The sequence below is a fragment of the Botryllus schlosseri genome, chromosome 7 (assembly GCF_051294905.1).
Source record: "Botryllus schlosseri isolate E-star chromosome 7, Bs_hap1, whole genome shotgun sequence".
Taxonomy (NCBI): domain Eukaryota; kingdom Metazoa; phylum Chordata; class Ascidiacea; order Stolidobranchia; family Styelidae; genus Botryllus; species Botryllus schlosseri.
This window is the reverse complement of record NC_137242.1, coordinates 10,388,699-10,405,286: the sequence shown is the minus strand read 5'-3', so window position 1 is coordinate 10,405,286 and position 16,588 is coordinate 10,388,699. Positions and strand designations below refer to the sequence as shown.

Genomic DNA, 16,588 nt, shown 5'->3' with positions numbered 1-16,588 from the left:
GTAGATATCATAAAAATTCAAAATAGAATATAATTTATAAAGGAATCTGGAATGATCAGAAGAGCTTTGAAGTATAGGTACAAAATTATGTTCATAGGGTATGCATTGAAGTAAAGATGTGTGATCAATACGGCATAGTTGAGAGACCATGGGAGAAATTACGATTCCAAACTTAACACCAGCAACATATAACTAGTCAAATATATTCTGGAATATTTGCACCACGCCCGGGAAGATTCTGATGATCTATTGATTTATCAATCCATGCTGTAAAGTGGACACGGACAGGCAAGCAACAGCGGACGATACCTATTCAGTAACTGTAGGGCAAATCAGCAACAAAAATCAACGAAAATATACCCTCAGGTGTTGTTGCATGATAGTGCCCTAATCCTATGACATAAATTCGGGCGTCATAAACAAGTGCACGATACACCAGGTCACATTTCATCTGTTGATCAGAATATTCATTATAGCGAGATTGTAGCTGTAATCATAATTTTGTCAACACGAGGAGCTGGGTGAGGGCTCCACTTTCCAATCTTAGGATCAAACACTTTGATACAACTGTTTTTGGCAGTAGTACCACCACCGAGCTGCTTTACGGATACCGACAATACCATGATTTTCCAATAAGACGCGAAGGAATTGTGTAAGAATTGCGAGTCTTAGAACTTGTGTTTTCCAAGATATCAATCCGTGAGCTCACTGGCTGGTGTTGGATTAAGTTGTTAAACTGTTGGTATCACTTTTATCAATACAAAGCATGAATTGGTGTATATTCTTGTATTCGAAATTTGAACAAATATGTGTTCAGATTAAATATTGAGTACTCCGAAAACTTTTCACGATTCATGCAAAAAAATAGGTAACAACTTTTTAGCACAATTAACAGGATTCAATATTCAGTGCTTATGGAAAAAGTTTTCTGATAGTGCGTCAAAACTTCATCAACCGAACTAATTGACCTCTTCCCATGAACGAAAATCTGCCAGGTCACTAAGATAAGACAACACCTACGCAGCAACTATAGGGTAAATAAGCTATAAAAATAAATGAGCAAATTCTTTCAGGCACTACTGCCTAACATAAAAAACATGATAATGACAGCCTGAAAACTCTGACATGAAAATAGGAGGTGGGATTTCCTATATTGATAAGAACTATATCACAGTCTGGTAGGGTAGTTCAAAAATATTTTTTCTCGGATTACGGGGATTCACAGATTAAATTGTTAGGTAGCCAAAAAAATGCTGCACAATAAACTCTGCTCAAATCTAACCAGTAGAAGCGGCCACAGAAGCCAATTGAAATTTTTCAATTTATTATAAAAAATAAAATTTTCAAATTTTACTGTCAATCGTAAAAAATTGTTAAGTTGCCTAAAAGAAAGATACATATCAATTTCTGCTCACTTTCAATCAGTTGAAGCGAAGTTATTACAGTTGAAACTTTTAGATACGCAAAAATAGCATTGATGGTAGGAAAACGTAAATAACTTCGCTTCTAGGCTTTAGAACTGCAGTAAATTTGTTTTGCATCATTATTACAGACAACGCAACAATTCCATGGAGTTGACAGTAAAATTTTAAAAAATATTTAATATTTTATAATACAAAAATTTCTATTGGCTCTGCGGTCGCTTCTAGTGGTAGGAATTGATCCAAATTTGATGTGTGCAGCGTTTTTTTTAGGAAGCCTAACAATTTAACCAGCGAATCCCTGAAATCTGGGAAATAAGTTATATTTGAACAATCCCCAGTATCAGTATCAGTTTATTATTATTTCATCATTTTAAAACACCACAAAACTGCGATAACAATGAAAAGACAGGAAGGTGTCAAAACAACTTGGAGTAGTCTTTGAAATCAGACACCCACCTTGGCCTAGGCAAAGTAGAAAAAGACATGCACACTGAATGAAAAAAAAGTAGAGAACATAAAAGGCAAGAGACAAAATGAGGTGGCATGTGGCAGAAGGCGAGATGGATAGGTTAGGTCAGGTTAGGGCGGAGGTGGTCAAAGTAGTCGAGAAAGCTACTCAAGTAGAAGAAGCGACGAAAAAATCTACTCAAGTATGAGTAGAAGTACTTCTTCCATAAGCAACTTACACCTAATTGAAGTAGAATTGACTGACTTTAAATCTACTCAAGTAGGTAAATAGTCGTGAAAACAATCGTCAAAAGCTGCAAATTGAACTATGCGAAAGGTGCAAAGCTTGATTCATATTGATGCCTACCAGGAGGTAACCAATTTTTCATAGCATAAGCATTCGTCCACATCATGCGATGAAAATAATATTGATATGGAAATGCGATACTAATCCTCTAATTACTCGAACAGCCCGTTTTCAAAAATATATTGGTCTGGCGCCCGCCCCTATATTATAAGGCCGTAGTTTAGTCGAAGTGCAATACAGAGAAGTGGTATCGAATACGGTGTATACACTTTGCGCGATTAGTAAACCGTAATAAGAAAATATGGTGGATCATAAAAATACTGTATTGTGTAGCTTTATTTTCGGAAATGAAAGGCATTACCACGCTTGAAATGAAAGCCGTAAAAGGCTATATCTGCACTTCCTTGTCCAGCGGCATATGCACATCATGCACTCATGGTATGCATATGTGCAGATCGTGTGTATGTGTATCATGAGTCGGTGTATATGCCGCAAAAAACATCAAGGACAAAAATAAACTACGTCCTTCCTCCTCCTCCTCCTTGCATTTATCCTTCAATATGTGTATTCTCCAGACAAAAGAAGTGATACTAATTTGAACTCAAAGTGATATACTGGGAATTGAAAGTACAGTATGATATGAATACTACTTCTAAAAGCGGAAAGTGTATTTCATGTGTTTAGTCCAGAAAGTTTCAAAGGTGGTATGTTAAGACAGGTCTAAAGCTAAAATAGTCAGAGTCCACTTTTCCAGACAGGACAGGCCGTGGACTGCTAGATTACAATATGATAAGTAAATGCTAGATTGCGAAACATCAGTTTCAAACGTTATAATGGGCCATATACACTGTGATGAAATATTTCATATGGACGGCAATGCGGTGTAAACGGAACCACGCAACCCGCTACCTAAATTATATTCACCGATAGTTCTGTGAAATCATATTGGTCAATTCATATCCACTGTGCGCGACAAAAATTATGGGCTTTACTCGACTTTTATGAAAATAAAATGTCGATACTCCGTGAAAACAGCTCCGAAATTGCTCAGGCTATCTCCCTGATTGGAGGATTAAACTAATTCTACTTGACAAACTGAAAATAGCGAAAACTAAGCAAGTAGATCACAAAATATTATGAAGTAGAAGTAGCGGGATATTAGATCTACTTGAGTAAGTACCCAAGTAGCAGAAACTACTCGAGTACCATACTACAAAAAAGTAGAAGTACTTTGTTACTGACCACCTCTGGGTTAAGGCTGTAGCAAATACCAATTCGACTTTAAACCAAATATTGTATAATAAAGATATGATAAATTATGATACTAACCAGATATTATAAGCATCTTTGTTATAGCGAAATTGTAGCTGTACTCACAATTTGGTGAAGACGAGGAGATGGGTGATCACTCCACTTTCCAATCATAGGGTCAAACACTTCGATAACATGACGTTTTTTGTCAGTACCACCGACAGCAAATAATTTGTTGCTCAGAATAACAAGACGAAATGAGGATCTACAGGACAACATTTGTGGAAGCTCAGTCCATATTTTACTTTCAACATCATAGGTTTCGAATTTGGACGAACAGTGACAACCATATAACCCGCCAGCAACATAGATCTTCTGATTAAAGACAGTTGCAGATGGAGACTGTCTTGAATGACAAAGTGGCGTTTCTTGGGCCCATGACAAAGAGTTGAGAGAATAGCTGAACACAAGTGATGAACCGTAAAAACCATGACTTCCACCTATTATATATAAGCGATTATTATAGATTACCAAACTAGAACAATTACATAATACGGAGCCAAGATCAATAGATTGCCATTTATCTTCCGCAATCAATAAAGTCTCCAACATACCATTTCCAGCTACATAGATTCTACCATCATGAGCAATACATTGTGTGCCATAACCGTGAGTGGAAATCATGTCATTGCAACGACGCCATTTCATGTTTTCAATGTTAAGAGCTTGAACTTGAGTAGATTTGAAAAATACCACATACACATTCTGACCATCCGTACCAGTTGAAAATTTATCATCATTGGAAATAGAACATGTCAGACGACGCAATTGATTTCTTTCTGGAACATAGCGATGAACACCATCCTGATTGAATAGGATCAATGAGTTTGGTTCAACAATATTTGAATCTTCAGCAGACATCTCTGGTGCCGTCAATGCCAAAACGATCCTTTTCATAAATTCACCGGACTTCGAGCAAATGGGTTCGCTCTCAACCAATATGACCCACGTCATCAAGATCCAGAGGACATTCTTCTTTTGCAGTCATCTCGTATAAGTATATATTTACTCTTATAGCTTAAATTCTGATCAAAACATATTGTTTCACAAATTCTGACATCGGAGACGGGGATTTCTAGAGTTCTAGATATCCCTGATAAGAGACATGAAAGTTCAAATAAACCTTCCCACCATCTAAGGAATATTTTTGTGGAAATAACTTCGGTTGATATCAATGCATACAAATAAAAGTAAGAACGGCTTCTTTCGACAATGAGCGGTCTGTCCTCTCGTTAATTTTCAGCACAAATTGTATTCCATAACATAGATTTGTTAATGACAGAATTTGTAACCATTGCATGTTCCGATTCAAGAGTCACCAGCCGAATCAAGGACAAGCTTTTTCCTGAGTATATTGCACGTGGTTTATTCATGCACGTGAAGAAATTGTGTAAGCATATCAAGTTTTAGTTATTGAGTACTCAGTTAACTCATCACGATTCATGAATAAAAATGGTTACAATTTTTTAGCATTATTAACAGGTTTACAATTGCCACACAGGATTCAATATTCAGTGTTTATAGAAGAAATTTTATGATAGCACGTCAAAACTTCATTAACAGAGCCTATTGACCTCTTCTCACGATTGAAAAGCTGCCAGGTCACTAAGACAACACCTATGCAGCAACCATAGGGCAGGGTTGTAGTGACTCGAGTCACTATTTTTTGAAGACTCGACTTGACTCGAGTCATTTTCTCAGAACACGGAAATGTCTCGACTCGAGTCAATCGATGTATTGACTCGACTTGAACTCGAGACTCTGACGGCCACGACCGACATTTCATTGTAATTTCGAATAGTATAGTAACCACACTATTGAGATTTCGTCTATTGGCACTGTTACTTGAAAATGTGACCAGAAGCTGCTGGAAGTGAGGAAAATTAGTACATTATAAATGCGAACCATTCGATATCACCAAACAGAGTTGCAAAAAGTGGATTTAACAAGACATCAACTGGAAACTGATCAGTCAACGCAATGAATTGGACTCGGACTCGAGTCATAATATCATGACTCGGACTCGACCCTCTGCTTGCTGACTTGGACTTGACTCGGTGGGGAATTGAAAATGACTCGACTTGACGCGAGTCAAAACTGTAAAAGTAAGGTTTGACTTGTGACTCGGAGCCTTGTGACTTGGTTACAACCCTGCCATAGGGTAAATAGGCTATAAAAATGAATGAACGAATTATTTCAGGCACTACAGCCTAACACAAAAAACATGATAATGACAGCAACTTATCTTGCACATAAATCAAGGCGTCATAAACGAGTGCACAATACACCAGATTTCACTCGTCTGTTTTAGTCACATTTCCATACAAACTACAAATTTGAGAGGAAAATAGGAGATGGGATTTCCTATATTAATAAGAACTATATCACCGTCAGGCAATGATATATATACCATGATTGGAAACTCTAGTGAGCTCTGCGTTTGAGCGCGTCGCGAGTCATGCTTCCCCAGCGGTATGAAATCGATGTAAACAAACGGTTCGCCAGCAATCTTTCTTCAGGAACTGGCGTTAACGTAGTGAAAAGTTTTTTATCGAGACCTCTGTTGCAGGTGAAATTTGTGCATACTTTACAGGTTTTGGCCACTACCAGTAGCATGGCTTAATATTCAGACGAAACTGATGTACCAGTGTGCCTACGTGATGAACATTGTGATCGGAGGTGGTCACGCAGTATCAAATAACGGTGGATACTTCATTGTACGCAGTAGAGTTGGGATCAGGTCACTATTTGACCTAAACAAACAGAATTTTGACCAAATTTTGACCTAACGTATGCAAATTAGATGTTTTTCCACATTGTACCACTCATCTTCATTTCTGGTTGGAACTGGGTGTCCTAAAGAAGTAGTTTGTCCTGAAAAAACAATTCTTGCCTAGAAACAGGCAACTTTTTACAAGAAAAACCCAATAATTTAACGAAATCCGGCCCTATGAAGAATTCCAGTGTTACAATACGTATTATGGTAGAAATAATTAAAAATTTTTGTAGTACAACGAGAGATACTTCCCTACATTCTTGGGTAGAAAGTGCATGTCATTACTAAGAAGCTTGCCAAGGATGTTCAACAGCAGCAGTTGTTGGCTGACAACACTCAAGTTGTGCGTACACTCCTGGTGACACACCGTGTTGCTTCATTTCAACAACGTTGTCTACATCACAATTTTTCATCATGCGCTTCTTAATATGAGAATGATGCAATGCCCAAGATTTCTTGCGGTACGTTGGCTATACACCATGTCTACCTATTTGTTTTATTTGACCGTTTATGATTCACTATGAGCAGACAATTGGCCATTTACAACGGTAGGCATGTAAAGAACGCTACAAGCTGTAAAATATCAAATGATAAGTTAACCGACAGTGGAAAATCTACGATACAAACGAAATGCAGACGTCAAAATTTTTTTGACTTTATGAACAATTTTGACGAATTTTGACCTAACGCTACAATTTTGACAAAATTTTGACATGTCTATGTCTAAAAAAAATAACGCCTTAGTTATAGCAAATAACGATTCGACTTCACTCCAAATATTGTGTAGTAAGGATCTGATAAATTATGACATGAACCAGATATTATTAGAATCATTATCATAGCGAAATAGTACCTGTATTTACAATTTTGTCAACACAGGGAGCTACGTGATCACTCTACTTTCAATCATAGGGTCAAACACTTCGATAACACGACTATTTTTAGAAGCATTCCATAGACTACTCCTTGTCGCTTCGACATCTTCCTGTCTTTTCATTGTATCGCATTTTTGTGGTGTATTGAACTGATAAAATTGCTAATAAACCAATGATGATGCATCACCGACAGCAAATAATCTGTCGCTAACAACGAGACGAAATGAGTATTTACAAGTCAACATTTGTTGAAGCTCAGTCCATTTTTAGTTTTAACATCATATGTTTCGAATTTGGACGGACATTTCCAAGCAGCAAACCCACAAGCAATAAAGATCTTATCATTAAAGACAGTTGCAAATGGAGAACTTCGTGCATGACAAAGTGGTGTTTCTCGGCCGCATGAAAAAGAGTTGAGAGAATAACTGAAAACATGTGATGAACCATAAACAACATCACTTGCACTTATCATATGCAAGCGATTTTTATAGACTACCAGACAGGAACAATCACATGATATGGAGTCAAGATCAATAGATTTCTATTTATCTTCCACAATCAATAAAGTCTCCTTTACAGCTACATAGATATTACCATCATGAGCAACGCATCGTGTGTCATAACCGGGATTGTGAATCATGTCATTGCAACGAAGCCATTCCATGTTCTTGATAATAAGAGCATGAACGTTACTAGAATTTAAAAAAACGCCACACACATGCTGACCATCGATGCACGTTGAAAATCCAGCAATATGAGAACACATCGGACGATGCAATTGTTTTTTTTCCTGGAGTGTATAGCGATTAACACCTTCCTGATTAAATAGAATCAATGAGTTTGGTTCAACACTATTTGAATCTTCAGTGGCAGAATTTCTTGTCACACATTTAGACACATACATCTCTGGTGCCGTCAATGCCAGAACGATCCTTGTCATGAAATCACCATACTTCAAGCAAATGGGTTCACTCTCGGCCAATTGCCTGCAATAGGTTGGCGATACTTTATCAATCTCTATCAGACTAACTACTTTCATCAAATGTCCTTCTCTTTCTTGCTGTGCCTAATTCATCCACTTGAGCCCGACTGATAATTTTGAGTCTGTTGTGATATCACTTGCAGAAAGATGGAGCTCAGACTAACAATTATCTTGTTCGCACCCGGACTGTTGGGAGCGACAGTAGTGTTTAGGCCAGCGATGACATCTTGGGCACATAGCGTGTTGTATATGCGATTGTTCAGGCTTGTCATTGACGCGACAAATTAGCGAGGATTGCCGCGCGTCCGTGCAGAAATCAATTACCTAATTTCGCTCGCGTACAAACGACAGACCAACTCTGCAGGGGATCGCTTGCTGTTGTGCAGCATAGACGCTAATTGGCAAAACATTTCTCGCTAATTGGCAGCGTGTAACACTGATAATACGAATTACGGGGCATGATGCTGAATGTGATGCGCGATTAAAACAAACATGAAGAAAGGTGTGATTTCAAGTAATATTCGAGGGAGATTTTTCCAGGGCTTGTCGTACCCATGTATAATACGCACCCCCGATTTTAGGACAAAAAATCGGGAAAATTTTGCGCATTATACATGGAAAATTACGGTAAATAAAATCCACACATTTCTTCACAGCAACATAGGAAACTGCATTAATCTTAACAACCCCAGTTTTCCTCTCGGCAGTATCATTAGAGAACATGGCATCGAAATAATCCGATGCAGCACATAATATATCTTTGTTTGCAAAAATTTCTTTGCCCTCCACACTGGTGATAACATCATAATATCTTAGCTCCTGTCTCATGGTATAAAGTTTCTCGAATATCTTTTTCGTGTGACCAACGTCATCAAGGTCCAGAGGAAATTCTTCTTTTGCAGTCATCTTGTAGACGTATATATTTACACTTTTAGTTCAAATTATGATCTATTGCAAATAATTAACAATATATTGTTTCACGAATTCTGAGTCACTGACATGAAAGTTCAGTTAAACCTTCCAACCATCTAAGGAACATTTTCGTTGGTAAACACACAAATAAAAGAAGGAACGGCTTCTTCTGACGATGCACGGTCTGTCCTCTCCATAATTTTCAGGACACATTGTATTCTACAACACACGTTTGTCAATGGCAGAATTCGAAGCCATTGCATGTTCCGATTCAAGAGTCACTGGATTAATCAAGGGCAAGCTTTTTCCTGGGTATATTTATTCATTCTATGACAGGGATGATCACACTTCGGGAGTGTGCGCACTACTTTACGGATGCCAACAATACCATGATTTTCCAATAAAACGCGAAGGAATTGTGTAAGCATTGCGAGTCTTATAAATTGGGTGTTTAGATTGAATTTTGAGTACGCAGCAAACATTTCACGATTCATGAATACAACTGACTTGCAATTTTTGTACATTATTAACAATCGCCACACAGGATTCAATATTCGGTACATATAGAAGTTTTATGATAGCGTGTCAAAACGTCATCAACCGAGCTAATTGACATCCTCCCATTATTGAAAAGCTGCCAGGTAACTAAGACAACACCTATGCAGGAACAATAGGGCAAATCAGCTATAAAAATGAATGAACAACTTCTTTCAGGCACTACTAAAAAACATTAAAAACATGATGACAGGTACTTATCAATCACATAAATCAACGCGTCATAAACAAGTGTACAATACACCAGATCAACCTTATCTGTTTTACTGATATTTCAAGAACTTATAACCAACTAATACAGTGGTTCCCAAACTTTTTTAGACATGCCCCTTTTATGTTAGTGAAAAAATTCGCGCCCCCCACAAAATGCAACCAGAATGCTAGCAGTCTCAACAGATGGTTTGATGGCCTGGAAGGTTATGACTGTTGATGAGATAATTCTCAAATACGAAATTCGGAATATACACAGAGCAATAACTATGAATCGTGGGTAAATCGCGCCAAGCGCGAAAAAATTTTTCAGTTGACCGCAGCTTCGCGTCCCCTTCAGATGCTTACTCGCCCCCCAGTTTGAGAACCACTGAAATAATGAATGATGCCTGAAAACTTTGAGATGAAAATAGGAGGTGGGATTTCGTATATAAATAAGAACTATATCACGTGCTGTTCAAAAATAACTTTTTAAAGGATTGGGGAATCACCGATTAAATTGATAGGCTGCCCAAAAAATTGCTGCACAACAAGCTTGGCTCAATTCCAACCAGTCGCACAGCCGCAGAGCTAATTGAAAATTTTGAATTTATTATAAAAGAACAAAATTTTTGAATTTTACCGTCAAACGCATCAAATTGTTAAAGGATCTATGTATAAGAATTCCTGCTCACTTTCAACCAGTTGAAGCGAAGTTATTGCAGTTGAAACTCTAAAAAAATAACATAAATAGCGGTGACAGTGGGAAGTCCAACCTAATTATTATTGAAAAACTTAAAGAACTTTGCTTCTATGCATTGAAATTGTGTCAAATTTGTTTTTCATCGTTTTTGTAGACAAAGCAACAATTCCATGGGATTGACAGTAAAATTTCTGGAAAAAAATTCAAGTTTTTTTAGTAAATATAAATATTACAATTGGCTCTGTAGTCACTTCTACTGGTTGGAACTGAGCCAAATTTGGTGTGCACCGTTATATTAGGCAACCTAACAATTTAATCTATGAATCCTCAGAATCCAGAAAAAAAGTTGTTTTTGAACAACCCTAAGTGTCAGGTTACGGATATAGCAAATTTGACCTAGATCCACATATTGTAAAGTAAGGATCAGTTAAATTATGATATTAACCAGATATGTTTAGCATCTTTATCATAGCGAAATAGTAGCTGTATTCACAATTTTGTGAACACGAGGAGATGGGTGATCACTCCACTTTTCAATCATAGGGTCAAACACTTCGATAACATGACTTTTTTTGGCAGTACCACCGACAGCAAATAATTTATTGCTAACAACAACAAGACCAAATGAGCATCTACCGGTCAACATTTGTGGAAGCTCAGTCCATATTTTACTTTCAACATCATACGTTTCGAATTTGGATGAACGTAGCCAGTTATCATCGAACCCACCAGCAACATATATCTTATCATTAAAGACAGTTGCAGACAGATACCGGCTTGCATGACAAAGTGGTGTTTCTTGGGCCCATGACAAAGAGTTGAAAGAATAGCTGAAAACATCTGATGAACAGTAAAATTCACCACCTCCACCTATTATATATAAGCGATTATTATAGACTACTAGACAGGCGCCTTCACATGACATAGAGTCAAGATCAATAGATTTCCATACATCTTCCGCAATCAATAAAGTCTCCAACCTATCATCTCCAGCTACATATATTCTACCATCATAAGCAACACATCGTGCGTCATAACCGTGACAGTAAAGCATGTCATTGCAACGACGCCATTTCATATTTTTAGTGTGTAGAGCATGAACTTGAGTAGAGTTGAAAAAGACAACATACACATACTGACGATCGGTGCACGCTGAAAATCCAGCTTCATTGAATATGGGAGAACACGTCAGACGATGCGATTTATTTTTTTCTGGAATATAGCGATGAACACCATCCTGATTAAATAGGATCAATGAGTTTGGTTCTACAATATTTGAATTTTCGGCACAAATCTCTGGTGTCGTCAACGCCAAAACGATCCTTTTCATAAATTCACCAGACTTTAAGCAAATTGGTTCACTCTCAACCAATTGCCTGCAATAGTTTCGCGATACTTTATCCATCTCTATCTGACTGACTACTTTCATCAAATAGCCTTCTCTTTCTTCCTGTGCATAATTTATCCACTTAAGCCCGACTGATAATTTGGAGTCTGTTGTGATATCACTTGCAGAAAGAAGGTGCGATACGTATTGAAAATCCAAGCAGGCAAATTTTTCATTTTTTGACAAGGATTGAAGATTCTTCAGGGCAAAATTGTCACAATGCTTTGTTAATCCACTCAGCGAAAAATGTTCACAGATTTTTTTAATGACAAAAAATGATTCACAATCCAAGTTTGATTCCAAAAATGCCTGGATTTTCTTGCAGGTGTCATTCAATTGCAGCAAGTTGGCTGCATACAACAAATCTTCACATTTTTCTACATTGGTAGATAATTTACCGGTATAAATAAAATCCACACATTTCTTCACAGCAATATAGGAAACTTGCTTCATCTCTACAATGCCACTTCTCCTCTCGGCAGTATCATGAGAGAACATCGCATCGAAATAATCAGATGCAGCGCATAAAATATCTTTGTTTGCACAAATTTCTTTGCCCTCGACTCTGATGATGACGTCAGAGTGTCTTTGCTCCTGTCTCATGGTATCAAGTTTCTTGAATATCTTTCTCATATGACCCACGTCATCAAGATCCAGAGGACATTCTTCTTTTGTAGTCATCTCGTTTAACGATATATTTACACTTATAGTTTAAATTCTGATCATCAAAACATATTGTTTCACAAATTCTGACATCGGAGACGGGAATTTCTAGAGTTCTTGATATCCCTGATAAGAGACATGAAAGTTCAAATAAAACTTCGGTTGAGATCAATGCGCACAAACAAAAGTAAGAACGGCTTCTTTCGACAATGAGCGGTCTGTTCTCTCGTTAATTTTCAGCACAAATTGTATTCTATAACATAGATTAGTTAATGACGAAATTTTTAACCATTGCATGTTCCGATTCAAGAGTCACTAGCCTAATCAAGGACAAGATTTTTCCCGAGTATATTGCACATGGTTTATTCGTGCTATGACAGGGGTGCTCAGACTTTAGGAGTTTGCAAACTACTTTACGGATGCCGACAATACCACGATTCTCCAATAAAACGTGAAGAAATTGTGTAAGCATTGCGAGTTTTAGTTATTGAACACTCAGTTAACTCATCACGATTCATGAATAAAAATGGCTACAATTTTTTAGCATTATTACCAGGTTTACAATAGCTACACAGGATTCAATATTCAGTGGTTATAGAAGAAATTTTATGATAGCACGTCAAAACTTCATCAACAGAGCCAACTGACCTCTTCTCACGATTGATAAGCTGCCAGATCAATAAGACAACACCTATGCAGCAACCATAGGGCAGGGTTGTAATGACTCGAGTCACGATTTTTTTATCATTGCGCATGACTCGAACCAAGTCATAAGACTCGAGACTCTGACGGCCAAGATCGACATTTCATTGTAATTTAGAATAGTATAGTAACCACACTATTGAGATTTCGTCTATGGGCACAATTACTTGAAAATGTGACCAGAAGATGCTAGAAGTGAAGAAAATTAGTACATTATAAATGCGAACCATTCGATATCACCAAACAGAGACCACGACGAAAAAGGTTGAAGACCACTGCCATAGCCTTTACGACAACGACTAATGAAATGCCCAGTCGCGGAAATACACCATACCAGGGTTTGTCTGTTGGGATTTGTCTATTGGTACTGGTTCTTGAAAATGCGACCAGAAACTGCTAAAAGTGAGAAAAATTGGTATATTATGAATGCGAACCATTCGATATATCACCAAACAGAGTTATAAAACGTGGGTTTCACAATACTTTAACGGGAACCTGAGCAGTCAACACAATGAATAGGACTCGGACTCGAGTCATAATATCATGACTCGGACTTGACCCTCTGCTTGCTGACTTGGACTTGACACGGTGGGGAATTGAAAATGACTCGACTTGACTCGAGTCAAAACTGTAAAAGTAAGATTTGACTTGTGACTCGGAGCCTTGTGACTTGGTTACAACCCTGCCATAGAGTAAATAGGCTATAAAAATGAATGAACGAATTCTTTCAGGCACTACAGCCTTACACAAAAAACATGATAATGACAGCAACTTATCTTTCACATAAATCAAGGCATCATAAACGAGTGCACAACACATCAGATTACTCTCATCTGTTTTAATCCTATTTCCACACAACCTACTTATAACCAACTCATGAATGATTCCTGAAAAATTTGAAAGGAAAATAGGTGGGATTTCCTATATTGATAAGAACAATATCACCGTCAGGTAAAGGTTTTTAAAAAATAACTTTTTTTCTGATTCCGGGGATTCGCATGCCGTAATTATTTGTTACGTTGCCTAAAAAAATGCTGTACAACAAATTTGGCTCAATTCCAACCAGCAGAAGCGACCGCAGAGCCAATTGAAATTTTTCAATTCATTATAAAAAGTAAAATCTTTAAATTTTACTGTCAACCCCATGAAATTGTTAAAACACAAAACAATTTCTGCCCACTTTCAATCAGTTGCAGCGAAGTTATTGCAGTTGAAACTTTTGGATATGCAAGAATAGCTGTGATGGTGGGAATTCCAAGCCAATTCGTAATGAAATACTCAAATAACTTCGCTTCTACGCTTTGGAATTGCGTCAAAATTGTTTTTCATCATTTTTGTAGACAACGCAACAATTCCATGGGGTTGACAGTAAAATTTTAAAAAAAGAATTTTTTTTTGTAGAAAATACAAAAATTTCAATTGGCTCTGCGGCCACTTCTACTGGTTGGAACTGAGCCAAATTTGGCGTGCAGCGTTTTTTTTTAGGCAACCTAGCAATTTAATCAGTGAATCCTTCGAATCCGGGAAAAAAGTTATTTTCGAACAACGTTGAGTATCAGGTTATGGTTATAGCAAATAACAATTTGACTTCATTCCAAATATTGTATAGTAAGGATCTGATGGATTATGATATTAACCAGATATTATTAGCATCTTTATCATAGCGAAATTGTAGCTGTATTCACAATTTGGTGAAGACGAGGAGATGGGTGATTCCTCCACTTTCCAAACATAGGGTCAAACACTTCAATAAGATGATCTTTATTGAAACCACCATCAACAGCGAAGAATTTGTCGCTACCACCACCAACGGCAAACAATCTGTTGCTAACAACAACAAGACAAAATGAGGATCTATTGGATAACATTCGTGGAAGCTCAGTCCATATTTTACTTTCCACATCATACATTTCGAATTTGCACAAGCGATGCCAATTATAAGTCCCGCCAGCAACATAGATCTTATCATTAAAGACAGTTGCAGATGGATACCGTCTTGCATGGCAGAGTGGTGTTTCTTGGGCCCATGACAAAGAGTTGAGAGAATAGCTGAAAACAAATGATGTGACATGACAGTAAACACTGTCACCTATACCTCCACCGATTACATATAAGCGATTCTTATAGGCTACCAGACAGGAACCCGAAAACGATATGGATCCAAGATCAATAACTTTCCATTTCTCTTCCGCGGTCAATAAAGTCTCTAACTTATTTTCTCCGCCAACATAGATTCTACCATCATGAGCAACACATCGTGTGTCATAACCGTGACTGTAAAGCATGTCATTGCAACGACGCCACATCATGTTTTTAATGTTAAGAGCATGAACATGAGTAGAATTGAAAAAGACAACAAACACATGCTGACCATCGGTGCACGTTGAAAATCCAGCTTTATTGAAAATGGGAGAACACGTCAGCTGATGCAATTGATTTTTTCCCGGAATATAGCGATGAACGCCATCTTGATTGAATAGGATCAACGAGTCAGGTTCAACAGTATTTGAATCTTCAGTGGCAGAATATCTTGTCCCTCTTTTAGACACATACATCTCTGGTGTCGTCAATGACAGAACCATCCTTTTCATAAATTCACGGGAATTCAAGCAAACGGGTTCACTCTTAACTAATTGCCTGCAATAGGTTCGTGATACTTTATCTATATCTATGAGACTGACTACTTTCATCAAATGGTCTTCTCTTTCTTCCTGTGCATAATTTATCCACTTGAGCCCGACTGATAATTTCGAGTCTGCTGTGATATCACTTGCAGATAGAAGGTATGAAACATATTGAAAATCCAAGGAGGAAAATTTTTCATTTTTTGACAAGGATTGAAGATTTTTTAGTGCAAAACTGTCACAATGCTTAGTTAATCCACCCAATGAAAATTGTTCACTGATTTTTTTAGTGACGAAAAATGACTCACAATCCAACTTTGATTCCAAAAATGCCTGGATTTTCTCGCCGATGTCATTTAATTGCAGCAAGTTGGCTGCATACAACAAATCTTTACATTTTCTTACATTGGTCGATAATTTTCCGGTGTAAATAAAATCCACACATTTCTTCACAGCAACATAGGAGACTTCCTTCATCAGTACAACTCCACTTTTCCTCTCGGCAGTATCATGATAGAACATGGCATTGAAATAATCAGACGCAGCGCATAGTATATCTTTGTTTGCACAAATTTCTTTGCCCTCCACTCTGATGATAATATCACAGTTTCTTCGCTCCTGTCTCATGGTATCAAGTTTCTTGAATATCTTTCTCATATGACCAACGACATCGAAATCCAATCGACATTCTTCTTTTGTAGTCATCTCGTAGAGGTATTAATTCCACTATA

The 16,588-nt window shown here is 37.4% G+C and overlaps 3 protein-coding genes and 1 long non-coding RNA gene across 4 annotated transcripts in view; 1 reads left to right on the top strand and 3 right to left on the bottom strand.

The window, feature by feature from the left end:
- LOC145442513 (GATOR2 complex protein WDR59-like) overlaps positions 1-16,588 on the top strand; it is a 458,341-nt gene that overhangs the window by 409,120 nt on the left and 32,633 nt on the right. The window lies entirely within an intron of this gene.
- LOC145442528 (uncharacterized) lies at positions 772-5,815 on the bottom strand. Its single transcript, XR_013916088.1, has 2 exons — positions 4,920-5,815; positions 772-841 (listed from the first exon to the last, which is right to left on the bottom strand). It is a non-coding gene; the product is annotated as an uncharacterized LOC145442528 (long non-coding RNA).
- Positions 10,801-16,454, bottom strand: LOC145442519 (kelch-like protein 7). Its single transcript, XM_080320458.1, has one exon. It carries the CDS (start codon positions 12,547-12,549, stop codon positions 10,948-10,950), a length of 1,602 nt encoding a protein of 533 aa, XP_080176584.1. The 5' UTR covers positions 12,550-16,454; the 3' UTR covers positions 10,801-10,947.
- Positions 14,915-16,562, bottom strand: LOC145443481 (kelch-like protein 3). The gene is made up of 2 exons (XM_080321443.1): positions 16,166-16,562; positions 14,915-15,060 (listed from the first exon to the last, which is right to left on the bottom strand). The coding sequence occupies exons 1-2, from the start codon at positions 16,560-16,562 to the stop codon at positions 14,915-14,917; spliced, it is 543 nt and encodes a 180-aa protein (XP_080177569.1).